General features: G+C 33.5%; 2 protein-coding genes and 1 non-coding gene across 3 annotated transcripts; 1 reads left to right on the top strand and 2 right to left on the bottom strand.

Moving 5' to 3' along the window:
- Positions 1–10611: 10611 nt before the first annotated feature.
- On the bottom strand, positions 10612–12237 carry LOC133805475 (uncharacterized). The gene is made up of 2 exons (XM_062243663.1): positions 11353–12237; positions 10612–11244 (listed from the first exon to the last, which is right to left on the bottom strand). The coding sequence occupies exons 1-2, from the start codon at positions 12235–12237 to the stop codon at positions 10612–10614; spliced, it is 1518 nt and encodes a 505-aa protein (XP_062099647.1).
- On the top strand, positions 11702–11808 carry LOC133807693 (small nucleolar RNA R71). Its single transcript, XR_009879593.1, has one exon. It is a non-coding gene; the product is annotated as a small nucleolar RNA R71 (small nucleolar RNA).
- A 4219-nt stretch (positions 12238–16456) lies between the features above and the next one.
- Positions 16457–18026, bottom strand: LOC133805328 (aldehyde oxidase GLOX). Its single transcript, XM_062243485.1, has one exon. The coding sequence runs from the start codon at positions 18009–18011 to the stop codon at positions 16509–16511; it is 1503 nt and encodes a 500-aa protein (XP_062099469.1). The 5' UTR covers positions 18012–18026; the 3' UTR covers positions 16457–16508.
- Between the last annotated feature and the right edge of the window lie 2080 nt (positions 18027–20106).

Here is a 20106-nt window from a genome sequence, read left to right as displayed (position 1 = left end):
CAACGGTGAACGACAAGTAACTCAATTACTTCGCCGAACCAAATATGCCCGAACTCTATCACACTAGAACAGATCTAAGAACTATAAAGAGTAAAAGAGAAAAACAATATTGAGAAATTATATATATCTTTAATCTTCAAAGGAAGATAAAATATATATAAGAATATGTTTTGGTGTAAAAATAAACTAAGACCACTATGGTCTATATATAGTTTCTAACTATGGAGATTTTTCATTCACAAACATTGTGGGACAAATAAAAATTACTATTCACTATTGATTTTTCTAACAATCCCCCACATGAATGAAAAAACTGACTCAAGAAAAACCAACAGATGGTTTAGACCTAGGTGTAGAGTTCAACGTTAGAAACCCGCATAGGATAGGTAGGTGTTACCCTTTGAACCTTCCCTTGTGTAAGTATATTTACTTTACTGGCTGATCAGTAGACGCGATGTCTTTGAACTGTTCTGCCGTTCGTGTAAACGATTATATACCACACACAGGAATCTTCCTGACATATATTGGTTCTCAATATTATGTTCATTTTGGCCCTGAACATTTCCCTGGTTCTGCAAGAGATATTCTAGGAATTGAGCCCTTATTCAATCCCTATAGAAGCGGCTCATCTTCTCTCTCACATAGGTGATTTTCTTAATTAAGAGTAACCCGTATTACTCTGCTCGACATTTCGACGCATAAGAAATCATTAAAAGCATAGCTTAACCTTTTCCTTACGGTTATCACTGTTTCATCATAGGAATGGACAATGAGGATAACCCCCACAGTGATCCAACATAGTCTTTATAGTTTTAGTTGTCCCTTTGAACCTAGATCTTGGGATCTCCAGTCAACTAGGTGGGGTGTCTACTGTATTGACTTTATTCATTCATGGGCTTTAGACCCATTCCCCTCGATGATTTTTCAACCAACTCTCTATTTAACCCTTTGGTTAGCGGATCCGCAATATTATCCTTTGACTTCACATAGTCAATAGAGATAACTCCAATTGAGAGTAGTTGTCTAATGGTATTGTGTCTACGACGTATATGTCTAGACTTACCATTATACATATTATTATGCGCCCTACCAATTGCAGATTGATTATCGCAATGTAAGCCAATAGCTGGCACTGGTTTAGGCCATTTTGGAATATCTTCTAAAAATTGACGAAGCCATTCAGCTTCTTCGCCACACTTGTCTAAGGCAATAAACTCAGATTCCATCGTGGATCTAGCTATTACCGTTTGTTTAGAAGATTTCCATGATACAGCTGCACCACCGAGTGTAAACACATATCCACTCGTAGACTTTGAGTCTTTCATATCAGATATCCAATTAGCATCACAATACCCTTCAAGTACTGCTGGATATTTAGTATAGTGCAGCCCATAGCTACGAGTAAATCGTAAGTACCTAAGTACTCTTGTTATTCCTTTCCAGTGGTCAGACCCTGGATTACTCGTGTATCTACTCAGTTTACTAACTGCGTAGGCTATATCAGGTCTTGTACAACTCATTAAGTACATTAGACTTCCAATAATTCTAGAGTACTCTACCTGAGAGACACTCTCCCCTTTGTTCTTGAACAAATGTAGACTTGAGTCTGTAGGGGTTCTGGATACACCAGAATCTTCTTTGTTGAATTTCTCAAGAATTTTGTCCACATAATGTGACTGATTTAGAATGATCTTATCAGATGTCCTTGAGATTTGAATCCCCAAAATGACATCTGCTAGACCCATATCTTTCATGTCAAATTTCGAGTTCAACATACTCTTGATAGATTTGATCATCTTATCACTGCTTCCAACAATGAGTATGTCATCTACGTAAAGACACAAAATGACATAGTCATTATCTGTTTCTTTAACATAAATACATTTATCGCATTCATTGATTTTGAAGCCATTTGCCAACATAGTTTGGTCAAATTTCTCATGCCATTGTTTTGGTGCTTGCTTTAAACCATATAAAGATTTCACCAATTTACATACTTTTCTTTCTTTTCCTGGGGAGGAAAAACCCTCGGGTTGTTCCATATAAATTTCTTCATTTAAATCCCCATTTAGAAAAGCAGTTTTTACATCCATTTGATGTACTTCAAGATTGCGTAATGCAGCAATAGCAAGTATCATCCTAATGGAATTTATTCTCGTCACAGGAGAATAAGTGTCAAAGTAATCAAGGCCTTCACGCTGCTTATAACCTTTAATTACAAGCCGTGCCTTATACTTATCAATTGAACCATCAGATTTCATTTTCCTTTTGAAAATCCATTTAGCCCCTAAAGGCTTACATCCTGGAGGAAGATCTACTAACTCCCAGGTGTGATTTTGAAGTATGGATTCAATCTCACTATTAATAGCATCTTTCCATAAAGAGCCTTCAGTGGAGTTCACAGCTTCATCAAAGCTTTGAGGTTCACCTTCTAGCAAATAGGTCAGAAAATCTGGACCAAAAGATTTTTCTGTTCTAATCCTTTTGCTACGTCTAGGTTCATCCTCACATTCTTGACTTTGATCCTGACTATTTTCAGCAATAGTCTCATGTGTTCGTTTCAACGAACTTGAATCCTCTTTTGATCTAAGAGGAAATACGTGTTCAAAGAACGACGCATTTCTGGATTCCATTATCGTGTTTTTGTGTATGTCAGATATTTTAGACTCATACACCAAAAACCGATAAGCACTACTATTATGTGCATAACCAATGAAAATGCAATCAATAGTTTTTGGACCTATTTTTACCATTTTTGGTAAAGGTACAACCACTTTGGCAAGACACCCCCACACTCTTAAGTATTTGAAGGAAGGTTTCGTTCCTTTCCATAACTCATAAGGGGTCTTATCTTCTTTCTTTTTGGGTATCTTATTTAAAAGATAATTAGCTGATAAGAGAGCTTCTCCCCACATGTTTTGCAACAATCCAGAACTAATCAACATCGCATTCATCATCTCTTTCAATGTACGATTTTTTCGTTCAGCAACACCATTTTGCTGAGGTGAATAAGGTGCAGTGGTTTCATGGATGATTCCATTTTTTGCACAGAATTCACGAAATGGTGATTCATATTCACCACCTCGATCACTTCTCAACACCTTAATCTTTTTGTTAAGTTGATTCTCAACTTCGGTCTTATAGAGAACAAATTTCTCTATAGCCTCGTCTTTGCTTTTCAGCAAATACACATAGCAATATTTCGTGCTATCATCGACAAAAGTAATAAAATACTTATTGCCTCCCCTTGTTTGAACAAATTTTAAATCACATACATCGCTATGGATTAAATTTAGGGGTTCATTATTCCTTTCAATCATTTTGAAGGAAGACCTTGTTAGTTTTGCCTCAACACAGGTTTCACACTTATGATTTGAATCAATGTGGAATTTTGGTATGTGATTCAAGTTAATTAATCTACGCAGAGTATCATAATTAACATGTCCTAGTCTACCATGCCAAACATTGGAAGACTCAAGCAAGTAAGTAGAAGAGTTATTAACTTTATTGATAATTGGTTTAACAACCATTACACTGAGTTTAAACAACCCATCAGTTACATAACCACTTCCCACAAACATTCCACTTTTGGACAGAACAACTTTGTCTGACTCAAATACAATTCGGAATCCGTGTTTGTTCAACAGTGAACCAGACACTAGGTTTTTCTGGATCTCTGGTACGTACAGTACGTTGTTCAGAGTCAGCTCATTTCCAGAAGTCATCTTTAGGATCACACTTCCTTGACCCGCAATTTTAGATGTGGCAGAATTTCCCATGAAAATCTTCTCGCCATTATCTACCTGTTCAAAAGATTTGAACAGACTCTTGTTTGAGCATACATGCCGAGTGGCACCAGTATCAATCCACCACTCCATTGGGTTGGAATTGACTAGGTTTATCTCAGACACCATGGCTGATAGATTTATTAGATCAAACTTAAAGAAAATTCTTAGGTTAGCCTGGAAGGGTAAAAAACCCAACCATTCGTGGTCTAGCCTCTCGTAGAATATTTCTATTAAGTATTTATCCAGCCTCAAATATCTCTACTAGATAATTTCCAAAGAACACTAGAAGAAGGGTCTAGCCCCTGCCTCAGCAGTCTAGTTTCATTTGAAAATATTCAGTTCCCAGAACTTCTCTAGTGAGATTTAAGTTCAAACGAACTTTTCACAATAACAATATCTTTCAATATATAGATATAGAAATATCACTGATATATTCAAATATTATATTTAAACAATAATCTGTTTTAAGATTGTAAGAAAAACATATCGTATATAATACTTGAATAAACGCAATATGATAAATACAATATTTATATCTACTAAATTAAAGATACATAAATATTATAAATATAAATAACTTATAATATATATATAACAATATAATATTATAATTATAAATAACTAATAATATATATAACAATATAATATTATAAATATAAATAACTTATAATATATATAACAACATAATATTATAATTATAAATAACTTATAATATATATAACAATATAATATTATAAATATAAATAACTTATAATATATATATAACAATATTATAATTATAAATACCAATATATAAATAACTATAATATAAATAGCAATTATAATTAATTTACACAATAATTATAAAGAACAAAATTAAAAGCCGAGGCCTGTGTAACACACAGTTTCCTTAAAACAGATTCGTCGCCTCTACGAGGTTTCGACGTCTATCTCCCAGGATACAACGGTGAACGACAAGTAACTCAATTACTTCGCCGAACCAAATATGCCCGAACTCTATCACACTAGAACAGATCTAAGAACTATAAAGAGTAAAAGAGAAAAACAATATTGAGAAATTATATATATCTTTAATCTTCAAAGGAAGATAAAATATATATAAGAATATGTTTTGGTGTAAAAATAAACTAAGACCACTATGGTCTATATATAGTTTCTAACTATGGAGATTTTTCATTCACAAACATTGTAGGACAAATATAAATTACTATTCACTATTGATTTTTCTAACAATAAATTTATCTGTCTTTAAGCTTTTAAAAAAATTACGAAATTAATTAGTGTACTATCTATTTAATTAGAATATCTTTATGATATGTACTCTCAATATTGATCTTCGTTTATACATCATATGAACACACTTATTTTATCATGTTCAAGAAAATCTACGTATACAAAATTAACTTGGTTTTTATATGCAACAAAAGTAGTGGCATATAGAATGATCCTTCTCTAGTTTCTTTTATTAGCTTGTAAAAAGCATAATGAATTATTGAACCCAAAAGTAAAAGGGAGGAGAAAAGGTTAACAAAAAGTATTGAGTGTATATAGACATTAGGTTTATATATAGAGTATCGTTTGGGCTTCATGTGATATTATTCAAATTCATATCTGTAAGTGTTGTTTGTAGAACAATTTTATTAATGCACAAAGTATAATGTAAAGTAGATAGTGTACTTGGCTGGATTGAAATTGTTGCAACTACATGATGAAACTTTATGTTGATTAAGTTGCTTCAGCCTGGTTTTCCAAATTGACTTAATTGCTTTAAAATATTAATTAGGTTGTTTAGCATAATGATGATTAACTTGCATAATAAGGTTGCTATAGTTCCTTAACATATTAAAATTTACAAATGAGTTTTGTAAGGTTGATTTAGGCTCGGTTGCATTGAACTTCTATTTGAGGTTGTAGTGTGCTACATGAGTTGCACGAGTATGGAATTTACAAATGAGTTTTTAAAATTGCTTTTTAGGTTGCATTTGAGATTGCAATGAGTTGTTTTAGATTGCATCGGGTTGCACGAGTTTGCATTTGAGGTAACAGTGAGTTGTTTTATGTTACAATGAGTTTGCATTAGAGGTTGCAGTGTGTTGCATGAGTTGCTTAAGGATGAAATTGAAATATGATATTTTAAGTTGTCATGGGTTACATGGGCTTGCATTTAAGGTTGCAGCGAGTTATTTTAGGTTAGGTTGCAATGTGTTGTATGCGTTGCTTAAGGATAAAATTAGCATATGAGATTTTAAGTTGGCATGAGTTGCATTAGGTTACATGAACTTGCATTTGATGTTACAGTTAATTGTTTTAGGTTGCATGGGGTTGCATTAGGTTTGCATTTGAGGCTGTAGTGTGTTGCATGAGTTGCGTAAGGATGAAATTAACACATGAGATTTTAAGTTGTCACAGGTTTTATTGGGTTGCATGGCTTGAGGTTGCAGTGAGTTGTTTTAGATTGCATGGGGTTGCATTGGACTTGCATTTAAGGTTGCATGAATTGTATGATTATGAAATTAACATATAACTTTAAGTTGCTATGTGTTGCATGAACTTACATTTGAGGTTGTAGTTGATTGCTTTAGGTTGTATTAGTCTTGCATTTGAGGTTGTAGTGAGTTGCATGATTTGCATAAATATTATATGAGTTTTTAAGTTGCTATGGATTGCAAGTGTTTGCATTTGAGGTTCCATGGTCTTTCATTTGAGGTTGCATGAGTTGCATAATGATGAAATTAACATATTAGTTGTTATATATTGCATATTTGGTTGCTTAAGTGGTTGTATGTTGAATATTAGGTTGCTTAATTTGCTATAATTTGCATATGAGATTGATGTATATTGCATATCAAATCGGATAATGAAGTTGTTTTATTAGTTGCTTAAGTTGATGTAATTTTCACATGAGATTATTGTATGTAGCATATTAGGTTGCCTAAGTAGCTCTATGTTGCATAATACGCTTCTTATCATTGAGCTCATAAGTTGCATAAGGTTGTTTTAATTTATTTGAAGTTTATTTGGATGTTGCTTTAGTTGATTTGTTAATTTGATAAACAATCCAAAAAAATAAAAATGTTTGGATCAACCTTTGCAACATTAGATGCAATCTTAACAACATAAGATGCATCCTCATATGAATAAATTTGAGATAGTTCCACTCATTTCTACTAGCATCTCCTTTCACAAACAAAATCATCAGTTGTTCCATTAACTGAGGAATAACTTCCATTCATTTCTGTTGCGAAAATTCGACATGCAAGTGTACGTATCGTTTCCCAAGTAATAACTCACATGAGTGAGATCGTTCCCACAAGGACTGTAGCTAAGAACCAATTAATTGAGTTTTTGTTTCTATTTGGCTATCAAAAAATGGATTGTTAAACTAAATAATCTAAACAATATATAAATAACAAAACAATAAACAAGATTCAACCAAGAAATGAAATATAGGGAAATTAATTTCAATTGCTTCCACTTCCTATTTCAATAATGCAAAATAATTTTCCTTCTTCTTCTAATGTGATGGCAGATTATAAAATTACCAATATTCCTATTAAGACATAAATGTACTAAATTGCAAGGTAAAATACTGCATGTCTGAGATAAATTACATAAGCAATTAGCATTAAGCAATAGTCTAAAGCCACACAAGCTACACAAATACTTTCAATTTGCATCAAAACTTATGTTTATTCAATTAGAGCATTCCTAATATTCACTTTTAAGATTTCATATTAGAATCATAGATCATGTAAAAGGTGACCAATCTAAAACATGTATTGAGCACAAATATGAATAAATCACATATCAATAGAAGAAAGAAAAAATATCGAAATTGCATTAATCCATATAAAGCTTCAGAAAATCTCCATTAAAAACTCTAAATTGGAGTTTAGTTCATAATCTCCATTAACATGTTCTTAACTGATTCAAAAACAAACATAATCAAAAGCAAAAAAATAAAGAGAGAAGAGAAGAAACTAGTTGGGATTGTCACGATCCGCCAATGCTTGCTCCCATCTTCTTTTTCTCCTTATTCTAGGTTTAGAGCAGTTTGAATATCCCCAAAATCGCGACTCCCTCTCATTAAAACGAAGACCTAACTCTATTTTTCTCCTAAAATGACGAAATTGCCCTTGAAATTCTGACACATACGGACATCAGCGTCGCGACGCCAATTCTTGCGCTGCGGTGCCACTCTGAAATTGAGATGTCTTGGTTTTCTGGAAAATGGGCTCACTGTGACTCAAATACACCCTAGTGCCGCGGCGCTAAAAGCTGCGTCGCGACCCTAATTCAGTCTGGGACATCGGCTCCCAATCTGTGATCGTTCCTCGCCGCGGCTGTAAAACACATTAGCGCCGCGACGCTAATTCTTGCTCCGCAACCCTAATACAATTTTAGCAAAACTTGAATAACCCTTCAATTTAGCATATTTTCTCCACAATCCACTCCAAATGCCCAAAACATATGCTTAAACCTGAAATCAAGCAAAACAAGCATAAATCTGCTCCAAAAACACATAAAACATTAAAAAGACAATGATCAAGACACTTAAAAAGTAGGCTAAACTTAGCATAACAAACTCCCCCAAACTTGCTTTTTACTCGTCCTCGAGTAAGAAAACGACACATTAAATAAAACAAATAGACATGATAAGTTAAGCCTCCAGTCTTATTTAAACCACGCCGTCATCACTCACAAAACTTCAACTGTTGAACAATTAGAATTTCAATTCAATAACTCCAACAATTAATCTGAATGCCTCAATTGGAAATTATATTATACCTTGCAAATAAAAAATGAATAATTAGATAACACCGTACATGCCCCACTCATTCCAATAGTCCACTAACCAATATTCAATAAGCTTGCTCACTTACCTTTCTCCACTAATGTCAACAACACATGTTATGGAATCAAAAAGACTTCAAAGGTTCATAACATTTTGGCTTAGGTAAAGGTAGATAAAAAGACATTTAGGCTTCATTATACCATAAGCATATCAAAAACCAATCAAACAACCCACATTGCATTCAATTACCATCCCCTAATTCACCCACTTTCCATCGATTGAGAACTCATAACCAATGCTCCAACATCACTTTATTTAATTATTTATCACATTTTTTTTCTCTTTGTTTTTTTTAGAAGAAAAATATCAAAATTTAGTGATGTTGCAAGTACTTTTACATTTTACACTTGTCTCAATCAAGAAATTACATCGTTCACCCATCATACAAATAATTTTTACCCAATTACAATTCGTTCCCTCAAACTTATTTCTAAGCTTATGACATAATTCACAGGACAAGGAAAAATAATAATTGGTACATATTTTTTAATGAAGTGGTTAAACAATCAATTAAACAAGTTAAGACAAAAATAGGCAAACTAGGGTTAATAATGATAAGGGTAAGCTTGAAAGGCCCAAACGTTCTAAAAGATTGCCTAAATCATATTCCAAATCACATGTCATCAAGGATTTCGTCTCAAAAGGCAAGCAATGCAAGTTCTATCCTATTCATCAATTCATACCTCAAACCCAAGTAACACATGTATAACACAATCCACTTATTCACATTTGCAACATATACTAAAATTTCCAAAAGGCATCAAAATTAATCCAAAGAGTAATCAAATAATACATACAGTTAAACACAATCTACATTTTACAAGTGACAACAAACGACAATTATTCATATCATCGGCTTAACTTTTGACACACACAACAACTAAAACAACAAAATTTTAACTAAACTAAACTAAAACAGAAAAGTAAACCCCTCCCCCAAAATTTATTTCACATTGTCCCCAATGTGAACATGAAAACCCAATAGAAGAGAACTTACTCGAATGAGCCTTAAAAGGAATTCCCAATGTACCGCCGTGGCTCCAGTCTTCAGTGCTGCGGCTCTAATGTTTTTTTTTTTTCACGTATTGCACGATTCAACATTACAATCCCAAAACTAAAAATAACTAAAAAAAACTAAACAAAGTCTAATTAAAAATAAAAACTGAAAACAAAAAATAAAAATAAAATAAAATAAAAGTAAAAACCAAATTGTTCATACTTCAAAACTAAAATTAAATTAAAAGATTTGGGGTGCCTCCCAACAGCGCTTTATTTAACGTCTTTAGCTAGACGCTCACTTCTCTATACCTTCAACTTGGGTCAAGTCCACCCCTTGCATCCTTAAGAGCCATCGTGTCATACGAGGAAAATTCCCTTCTACTGTTGAGAATATTGAAATTATCCCCAATGTCATCGAAACCTTTAAACTTGCCACCCAATAATCTTTTCATATGATGTAACTGTTCGAAATCGTTCTTTGGTCTTCTTCTTCTCTTTACCAATTGATTCTTGACAATCATTCACCACATCAACTCTACAACAGGTAGGAATTTCAGTTGCTGCAAAGACATTAAAACTTATTTCCTCATTTTGGACTCGCAACCTTAACTCCCCCTTTTGTACATCGATTAAAGATCGTCCTGTGGCTAAGAATGGTCTTTCCAAAATAATGGGAATGTTTTCATCTTCCTCCATGTCAAGAATTATGAAATCAGCGGGAAAAGTAAATTTACCCACCTTCACCAAGACATCCTCTATCACTCCACGAGGATGCTTAATGGAGCGATCCGCCATCTGTAAGGAAACCGTTGTAGGGCGAGCTTCTCCCAATTTTAGCCTTCGAAAAATAGATAGAGGCATTAGATTCACACTTGCCCCTAAATCACATAAAGCTTTTGTTTCGACTGAGCCCCCTATAAAACATGGAATATTGAAACTACCCGGATATTTAAGCTTGGGAGGTAGTTTCTACTGCAAGATTGCATTGCACTCCTCAGTAAGTGCCACTGTCTTATATTCCTCCAACTTCCTTTTCTTGGCCAAAATATCCTTCATGAATTTAACATACCTTGGCATTTGCTCCAAGGCCTCTGCAAATGGGATATTGATATGCAATTTCTTGAATATTTCAAGGAACTTTGAGAATTGCTTATGAAGGTTGTTCTTACAGAGCCTTTGTGGGTAGGGAATCTTGATGTGGTGGTCTATGCTCACTTGTGGTGTAGCTTCTTTGGTTGGGAGGTCTTCAGTAACCTTGTTTTCACCTTGCTTCTTTTCCACTACGCCCTGTTCCTGTTGATCCTGAACCTTGTCTTCATTTGACTGTTCCACACTTGCCCCTTCATATTTATTCCCACTTCTCAATGTAATAGCCTGGCACTGTTCTTTTGGATTGACTTCAGTGGTGCTAGGCAGGTTACCTTGAGCACGGTTGGCCATAAGAGTAGCCAATTTCCCTATCTGAGTCTCCAAATTTCTTATAGAAGACCGCGTCTCAGTCATGAATTGATTAAGAACATCAGACTGGGTATCAGGCTGTCTCACAAGATTCTGTTGTTGTTTCATAGGCAGTTGAGGTGGTTGTTGTTGAGGCCTGAAACTCTATTGATAGTTACCTTGGTTAAAAAAGTTTGAATAAGGGTTGTTGTTGTTATTTTGACGAGGAAAATTCCCAATGGCTTGAGCTTGTTCCAATGGCATATTATTTACATCCGCGTATTGGCATTTTTCATACGCATGAGGACCTTCACACAATTCACACATAGTCTGAGCTTGCATCACGGGGGCTGTCATTGTACTACCTTGCAACTGTTTAGTCAAAGCCTCAACCTGAGCAATTAACTTAGATATTGCATCAATCTTATGCAAACCAACCACTTTCTTCGAGTTACCTCTCTCACTTGGACACTGTTGATTATTAATGTCCATTTCTTCTAACAAATCATACGCCTCATTGGCGCTCTTCCTCATAAATGCCCTACTAGCTACTGCATCAATGAGTGTGCGAGTGGTACCACACAACCCATTATAAAAGTTATGGACTAACATCCATCTCTCTATCCCATGATGCGGGCACTTCCTTATCAGATCATTAAATCTCTCCCACGCCTCACATAAAGATTCATTATCCAGTTGGTAGAAATTGTTGATCTCCCCCCTCAGCTTAGCTGGGGGAAAGAACTTGGAGAGAAACTTCAGTGCAAGGTCATTCCATGTATTGATTGAGTTAGGTGGCAAAGATACCAACCAACTCTTGGCTCGCTCCCTCAGAGAAAATGGAAATAATCTAAGTCTGATTGCATCATCACTAACTCCATTAATCTTGAATGTCTGACAGAGCTCAACGAAATTAGCAAGATGCATGTTTGGGTCTTTAGTTGGTAGTCCCCCAAACTGAACAGTAGATTGAACCATTTGCAAAATGGCAGGTTTTATCTCAAAATTATTGGCATCTACAGTGGGTGGTCTGTTGCAAGACTGAACCCCTGTAATGGTGGGCAATACATAATCCCTCAAGGTTCTGGCAGGTTGATCCTGGCCATTAGCTTGGTCTTCAACATCACCCCCATTATTACCATTTATCGGATCTGCCATTTCTATTTCAACCCTTCATTCAGTTTCAACTCTTCTTTCCAATCTCTTGCCCTTTCTGTTCAGTCTACAGGTCATCTCTATTTCAGGATCAACATGCACTCTTGCAGCAGGTCCTAGACGTTGCATAAACTACCTGTACCTGAGATGAGAAAAATTTAGACAATGACAGAATTAGTGAAATTGAAAAGAAATACCAAATTAGAATAAAATTCAATTATTTCATTATTAGCTAATGCAGTCCCCGGCAACGGCGCAAAAAACTTGTTGCAAAAATTCAACACGCAAGTATACGTATCGTTTCCCAAGTAATAACTCACGTGAGTGAGATCATTCCCACAAGGACTGTAGCTAAGTACAAATTTTTGTTTCTATTTGGCTATCGAAAAATGAATTGTTAAACTAAATAATCTAAGCAATAAATAAATAACAAAACAATAAACAAGATTCAATCAAGAAATGAAATATAGGGAAATTAATTTCAATTGCTTCCACTTCCTATTTCAATAATGCAAAATAATTTTTCTTCTTCTTCTAATGTGATGGTAGATTATAAAATTACCAATATTCCTATTAAGACATAAATGTACTAAATTGCAAGGTAAAATACTGCATTTCTGAGATAAATTATACAAGCAATCAACATTAAACAATAATCTAAAGCCACACAAGCTACACAAATACTTTCGTTTTGCATCAAAACTTATGTTTATTCAATTAGAGCATTCATAATATTCACTTTTAAGATTTCATAGTAGAATCATAGATCATGTCAAAGGTGGCCAATCTAAAACATGTATTGAGCACAAATATGAATAAATCACATATCAATAGAAGAAAGAAAAAATATCGAAATTGCATTAATCCATAGAAAGCTTCAGACAATCTCCATTAAAAACCCTAAATTGGAGTTTAGTTCATAATCTCCATTAACATGTTCTTAACTGATTAAAAAATAAACATAATCAAAAGCAGAAAAATAAAGAGAGAAGAGAAGAAACTAGTTGGGATTGTCACGATCTGCCAACGCTTGCTCCCATATTCTTTTTCTCCTTTTTCTAGGTTTAGAGCAGTTTGAATATCCCCAAAAACGAAGACCTAATTCTATTTTTCTCCCAAAATGACGAAATTGCCCTAAAAAATCTAACACGTACAGACATCACGCTGCGGCACCAATTCCTGCGCCGCGGCGCTAAAAGTTGCGCCTCAACCCTAATTCAGTCTCGGACATCGGCTCCCAATTTGTGATCGTTCCTCACTGCGGCTGTAAAACACATGAGCGCCGCGGTGCTAATTCTTACGCCGCGGCCCTAATAAAATTTAAGCAAAACTTGAATAACCCTTCATTTTAGCATATTTTCTCCACAATCCACTCCAAATGCCCAAAACATATGCTTAAATATGAAATCAAGCAAAACAAGCATAAATCTGCTCCAAAAACACATAAACCATTAAAAAGAAAATGATCAAGACACTTAAAAAGTAGGCTAAACTTAGCCTAACAATTTCTGACTAGTGTGTCATTTCACAAACACACACTTCAATTGATCTATTCAACCAAATATTATTTTCTTCTAGATATACTCATAGATATATAGACTCAGTTATTATGTAGCTAAACAATGCTCTTCTTAAAAAGAAAAATGTCAACCAATAAGCTTTGATTTTTCCTGTGAGGTTATGACATCAATTAACAACAAAAGTTTGAGTACTAAAATGGAGGACTCAATGAGACCCAACAACTCTATTAAACCAACTAATAAATATTCTAGTTAAGAAGGGAAGACCAACGAGGAAAAAAGTGCCTCTAAAATATTGTTCAAGAGACTCAAAAAGTGAGACATGATATGGGTTGATATATGTAAAATACTCTCTTTATGGCTTCTTCAAGCAAAAAGAATTTTTTTTTATAAGACTAAGACCATCTCTAATGTAAGATGTAAATATTGTGCTGTATTTAACATAATAAAAATCAATATGTGATATATTTGGCACAATTTTTAGTACTATACTCCAATATATAATTGTAAATGTTGATGGTAAAATTAATGCTTATTTGATATTTATTGAAAATATACAAAAAAAATAATAATTTTACTTTATATTTTATTGTTGATAGTTAAAGATAATAATAAAATAATAAAATAAAAAATTCTAGTGTTTAATGGTGATAGATAAAGATAATAATTAAATAATCAAAATTGCATAAAAGTAAATAAAAAAATATAGCATTTATGATGATGTAAAATATACATCATGCTATATTGTGTGCCAAATTTAGCTTCGCTTTTAGGATGTACCAAATTTGACATAGTTTTTGGCATACCATTTGAGAAACTTTTTTGTAATGTGAACTATATTTTAGCAATACATCACCAATTTGACTCAATTAGAGACCCTCTAAGCTTTCTAAAACAAACATCAAAAGTAGTTTCAAAGCACAAAACGAAGACTACCCTATACTCATTATTGAAATTGTGAACTATCCCAACAAAGAAGAATAAAGACTAAAGAGTTAAATTCAAATTTTTACACATATAATGATTCAAAACTCATAATTCACGATGATGAATAACCAACCGAAAGAAGAAGAGTATGGTTCAAAGTTTCCACAAATTGGAGTATAGTAAGCTTTCTAAAAATAGATAAACATAGAATAAGAAATGACGTGGCAAAGAGAAGCAGTAAAAATGAAATAAATAAAATGTATAAATCGTATAATTGAAAATAAAAATGAGAAGAAAAAAAATATAAAGTAAAAATGAAAAAAAAAACATGATAAATGAACGTATATAGGGTAAAGGTTCATTTTTTTATATTTAATTTTCATGTTCAAATTTATAACGAAGTAAAAAATAATTCAACAAAATCCTTAAGATTTATAAAGACAAATATATTTTTTTTTATTCCTTAAAAAATCAATATATATAAATATTTTTGGCATGTAGTATAATCAAATCAAAATTTTAAAAAATAAAATTAAAATTTTATAACATGATATGACAAGAAAATAAATTGATAATTACACAAAAACTATAAAAATAAAAATAAAATAAAACTGTGTAAAATGTGAAAAAAGAAGTAAAATGTCCAAAAAAGAAAAAGAAAGAAAGAAACATATAAAACCAAAAACAATTACTTTCTTCGTGAATAAGACAAGAACAGAACTAAACCGACTTATATATACGTGCAAACGTTATTACAAAAAAATTAAACAAACGGTGGAGATATTCTGATGAAAGAAAATAAATGATGAAGATTTCAGTGTTGTTGGAAAATTAGGCAGAATTGTCAGTTTTTCTTTTAAAAAAATTATACTTTCACAAGAGATAAAATAGTCTAATTAACAACTCACATCCATGCTTAATTATATTTAGGACTATGATAATGTCCTATTTAGTACGGCTGCAGGTCGAGTAACGCCCATATTTAAAAATTAAATAATATTGTTTAACGATAAAAGTCTGACTAAGTGGTACAATTTTCTCTGACATACTTACATGAGAACTTAGGTCCCACAAAGATAAAATAGTGTAAAAAATACTGGCTGTAGCCTGTTTTGTTACCTCAATATGGTTTGATTTTAAGTTTGAGGTTGAATTTTTAAATGATTGTTTACACTATTTAAATTTTAAGAGTTATAATTTAAAATTTAAGCAATATTTTAAATAATAATTTTTTTTTTATAGATTTAATGCAATCCTATAAATATAGTTATCATATATATATATATAATACATTAATTAGAATATATTTTCAATTTAATTATAATATAACACATATAATACATACTACAAGAATATTTAGAATCATGTGCTCAAAATAAGAATAATTTGAAAAATTTCATGATAATAATAAATAAAATTTAACTAAATATATTTAGTTTATAGTTTTAATTAACTACTCTTAAAAATTGTTGGAAATTATCAACTTTTCCCTATTTTTTTTTATCACATTAACTACAAACATTTGTCTTTTTCTTCAAATTACAACCAATACAAGTACGTATTTTTTTTCACTAAGTTAAGAACCAACATAAAACAAAACTTCTATAGTAGTATAAAAAATATTACCACTACAATTTAAAAGAATACTAGTAAATGTATTTTTTTGTTTGAGAAAACTAAATAACCAGTTCTGCATCCACTAAAAATATAATATATAAGAAAACATCACGAACACTATCGTATATGATTTTTTAAAAAAAACAACCTCTTGTACAATCAAAACATGACATGAGTACATATAAAAATATAAAGTGTGTATCAATATTGTCACTGCAACTTGAGCCACGTACTGTGACTAGGTATATGAGAATGCACCACAAACAGCATATAATATCCCGGCGGAGCAATCTCCGCCGTCGAAGGACCCACCACGCTTGCATTATAAGCGTACGCCGTAATCCTCTCCACGCTCACCACCCTCATCACCACCATCCTCTGATTCATTCCAAACGAGTGCGTATTAAACGACGGCGCTATCATCATAAACGACAACGAATCCACTGTCGTATATTCCCCCACCGTGAAAATCACAGTCACTATTTCCCCGTACCCTACACTCTCACTCGCCACCACAATTCTCGGCCGTATCAGCCTGTACTCTACCGACAAGTACGGCGGCGAAAACGACTCCAGGCTTAAATCCGTCGGATACTTTACTCCCGTAAAATTATAGTACACGTGAGGATTGCTACCGCCGATCAAAACCCTCCCGTCCGGTAACAAAACCGCCGTCGAGTGATACAGTCTTGGCCGAGGCGACGATTCCATGGCCGAAAATCGTTGGTTACGCTCGCCGGTGGGGTTGTAAAGGATTGGCGTGGTCACCGGATCTTCTCCGGCCTCCCACCCGGCGGTGCCTCGTTGGGCGCCGTTGATTATGATGACGTCACCGGAGGGTAGAATTACCATATCGCTCATGACTCGAGATATGGGCATGTACTCCACGTCCCATCTAGGGTTTTGGTCACTCAGTCTTAGTCTTCCACAACTACTCAGCGCCTCCACAAAATGTCCTTCCATGGCTTGTCGATGGGAATGCCTCGGTGCGCCGCCGCAGATCATGATTTCTACTACCATTTCGGAGCCATTGTTCTCGTCTAAAGGAAGCAAAACCGACGAGCCTGAGCTCGGATAGTTACGTGGTTCGCCGTTCGGGATCGGAGGAAACTCCTTGATCACAATATTTCGATTGTAGTCGAATAATATCGATCTTATGTTGGCGAAGATGAACAAGTTTCCGTCCGGTAATAAGTGGACAAAAGGGTACAAGTTATTCTCATCAGTATCTGAAGTTTCTCTAAGAAAATCAAGCTCAAAGAGAGAGTTATTTCTCTTCGGGAAAAACTCATAATTAAACTGTCGTCTCCCTCCTATTATGATTATCTCACCATTGGGTAAAAGCTGGTTGGTAGCGTACCATCTTCGTTCGGTTAAATAGTTTGGAAATTCAATCCAATCACAGATGTCGTTGACACAGGGGCTGAAAACACGCACAACATGATCTCCATCGTTGAAACCACCGGTTTGGATTAGGGTTCCGTTGGGGAGAACAGCTCCGGAAGAGCACCACAAATCAGTTTGGACTGTGAGAGGGCGGAGGGTGTTGGATGCGACGTCGTAGAGGACGGAGTGGGCGGTGCAGTCGACTTGTAGGGCGGTATCGGCAGGGTCGACCCGGCATATCCCGCCGGGGAGAGAGATGTTTGATTGGCCGAAATCGGTCCGGTCGTAGATGATGACCTTGTTGTTACGTAGAAGTTGCATGTGCATGGCTGATATGCCGATGCTCTCGTGCAAAAGATGCCATCTTCCATTGCTACTAAAGAATGGGGTTAAAATTTGGGATGAAACTAATGATGGATTTTGGAATAATAATAAGTTTGAGGATATAATAATTAGGAAATGAATGAAAATGGTGCTCATATTTTTTATTTGTTTGTTGGATTTTGGGTATAAGAAAAACAGTGATAGTTTTGGAGGGCTATAGGTGAAAGAAAAGAAAAGAAAAGTTGGTTTAGTGTAGTGGGGTTAACGAAATGAAAGATGTGTGTGAGTATTTAAATAATTATTATAAAGTAATAAAGAAAGGAGGGTAACTAATATTTTTTGGAAACGAAAGAAACTTTATCTTTGCGTGGATAGAAATTTTTGCAGTTAAATTATTTATTATAAGAGATAATAAGATAACAACAATAGTTTTCGAAACTAAATATGTGAAAAATTTACTCGTCAAGCTTTACCGCACTATATATTAAATTATTAATTAGTCTATATCAAATAAGTAAATATATAATGTACTCATTTTTTTAGTTTCCTCAAGTAATTGTATGATGTCATAATATTTTTTAGGATTCTTTTATTTGGTTACTTTAAGAAAAAATATTAATGATGGTTATGTTAATGCTTAAAAATCATCAAAATATAAGACAATCGAACTTGTGAGCTCGGTAAAGATGTTTATATTAGAAAGGAATATAAAACTAGAAATGAAGATCAATAGTAGAACAATTGAATAGGAGAATTTCCTTGCACTGTATTTTCCTTTTATAGGCCAGGTCTCTAAGTACAATTAAGTAATTAAACTAAGTGTACGTCTTTCGTTTTATCTAATTTCACGATCTTGTAGAGCATATATATAATGATGATCAGATTATGGATTATGGCTCTGACACACTACTACAAAAAAAGTTTTTCTCTGCGGTTTTTTTACTCAATACACTGCAGTTTTCGAGAGTATTGAAAATCATAGTGTATTCAATCGCAGAGAAAAGTGTTACGCAAACCGCGGAGAAAAGCTACACTTTTATCTGCAGTTGTAATAAGCAAACCGTGGAGAAAAATCTCTTTTCTCCACAGTTAAAAAAAATTAATTTTCAATTTTAATTATACATAATTATTTTCAATAGCATAACGTAATTTGTTAAATTGTTATATATACATTTCATATCTAATACAAAATAATTGGCTAGTAATGAATCAAAGACTTTAATCATTCTAACCAATATAAGTTAGCATTTTAATCTTACATACATACAAAAATTTAGATTTCATAAACAAATAGCATTAATCTAGCTAACCAATCACTTTGTAGTGGTAGTAGATCCTCTTTGACATTGAATTGCTTTTTGTCAAACCACTGCAAAATTGAAAAGTTAATATAGATTAGATAATTAAATACTATATCTAGTTTTTCTTAAGCAAAAAAGAGTTTAAAATATAACATACTTTCTTCTTGATAACTTCTGCCGGATTCGGTGCATTTACAAGATCATAAATGTATCTTAGTACATAATAACCACATTCATGACTTTCAGGTTGTTTTGGACAAGAACCTTTCAGCAATTTTGTAAATGTGCCGATGTATTCATTTTCCAAACATTGTGCGTATGCTCTACAAAAATTAAAATTAATTAAATACATATTATGCTCTCAACTTTTAAAAATTAATAATGCATACATTACAATTGAAGAACTTACTTTCCCATAACCTCCGTAATTATTGGTGGAGATTTATGATTTTTTAAAGGGTCCAAAATTATGGTCATCCCCCGCATCATCACGAGCACCAACATCCAATGTCGACTAAAATAATAATAAATTATGATTATTATAAAATTAAAATTCAACCATAGTAGTGATAATGTTTAAGTAGTTCGTTCTTACTCAACAATCCAAGGAATGAAATATATTTGGCCTCGTCTATCCATAGTCATCATCCATTTAGCTATAAGATCCACCGTATAGTTTTTACTTTCATCATTGCCAATAGAAAGATGTTCGGTGTCAAAAAATTTGTATAATTGTCGTGAATTTGGGTGCATGCTTTCCCAAATGCATTTGTAGAGAATCAATCATTCATATTACA

The sequence above is a fragment of the Humulus lupulus genome, chromosome X (assembly GCF_963169125.1).
Source record: "Humulus lupulus chromosome X, drHumLupu1.1, whole genome shotgun sequence".
Lineage (NCBI taxonomy): Eukaryota > Viridiplantae > Streptophyta > Magnoliopsida > Rosales > Cannabaceae > Humulus > Humulus lupulus.
The sequence above is the reverse complement of the archived record's forward strand: the minus strand, read 5'-3'. Positions and strand labels throughout refer to the sequence as shown.

Coding starts and splice junctions, on each gene's coding strand:
- LOC133805475 (XM_062243663.1), bottom strand. CDS start 12,237: ATGGCAGATCCGATAAATGGTAATAATGGGGGTGATGTTGAAGACCAA. Junction 11,245..11,352: donor AAAAATGCCAATACGCGGAT/GTAAATAATATG, acceptor AACTATCAATAG/AGTTTCAGGCCTCAACAACA.
- LOC133805328 (XM_062243485.1), bottom strand. CDS start 18,011: ATGCACATGCAACTTCTACGTAACAACAAGGTCATCATCTACGACCGG.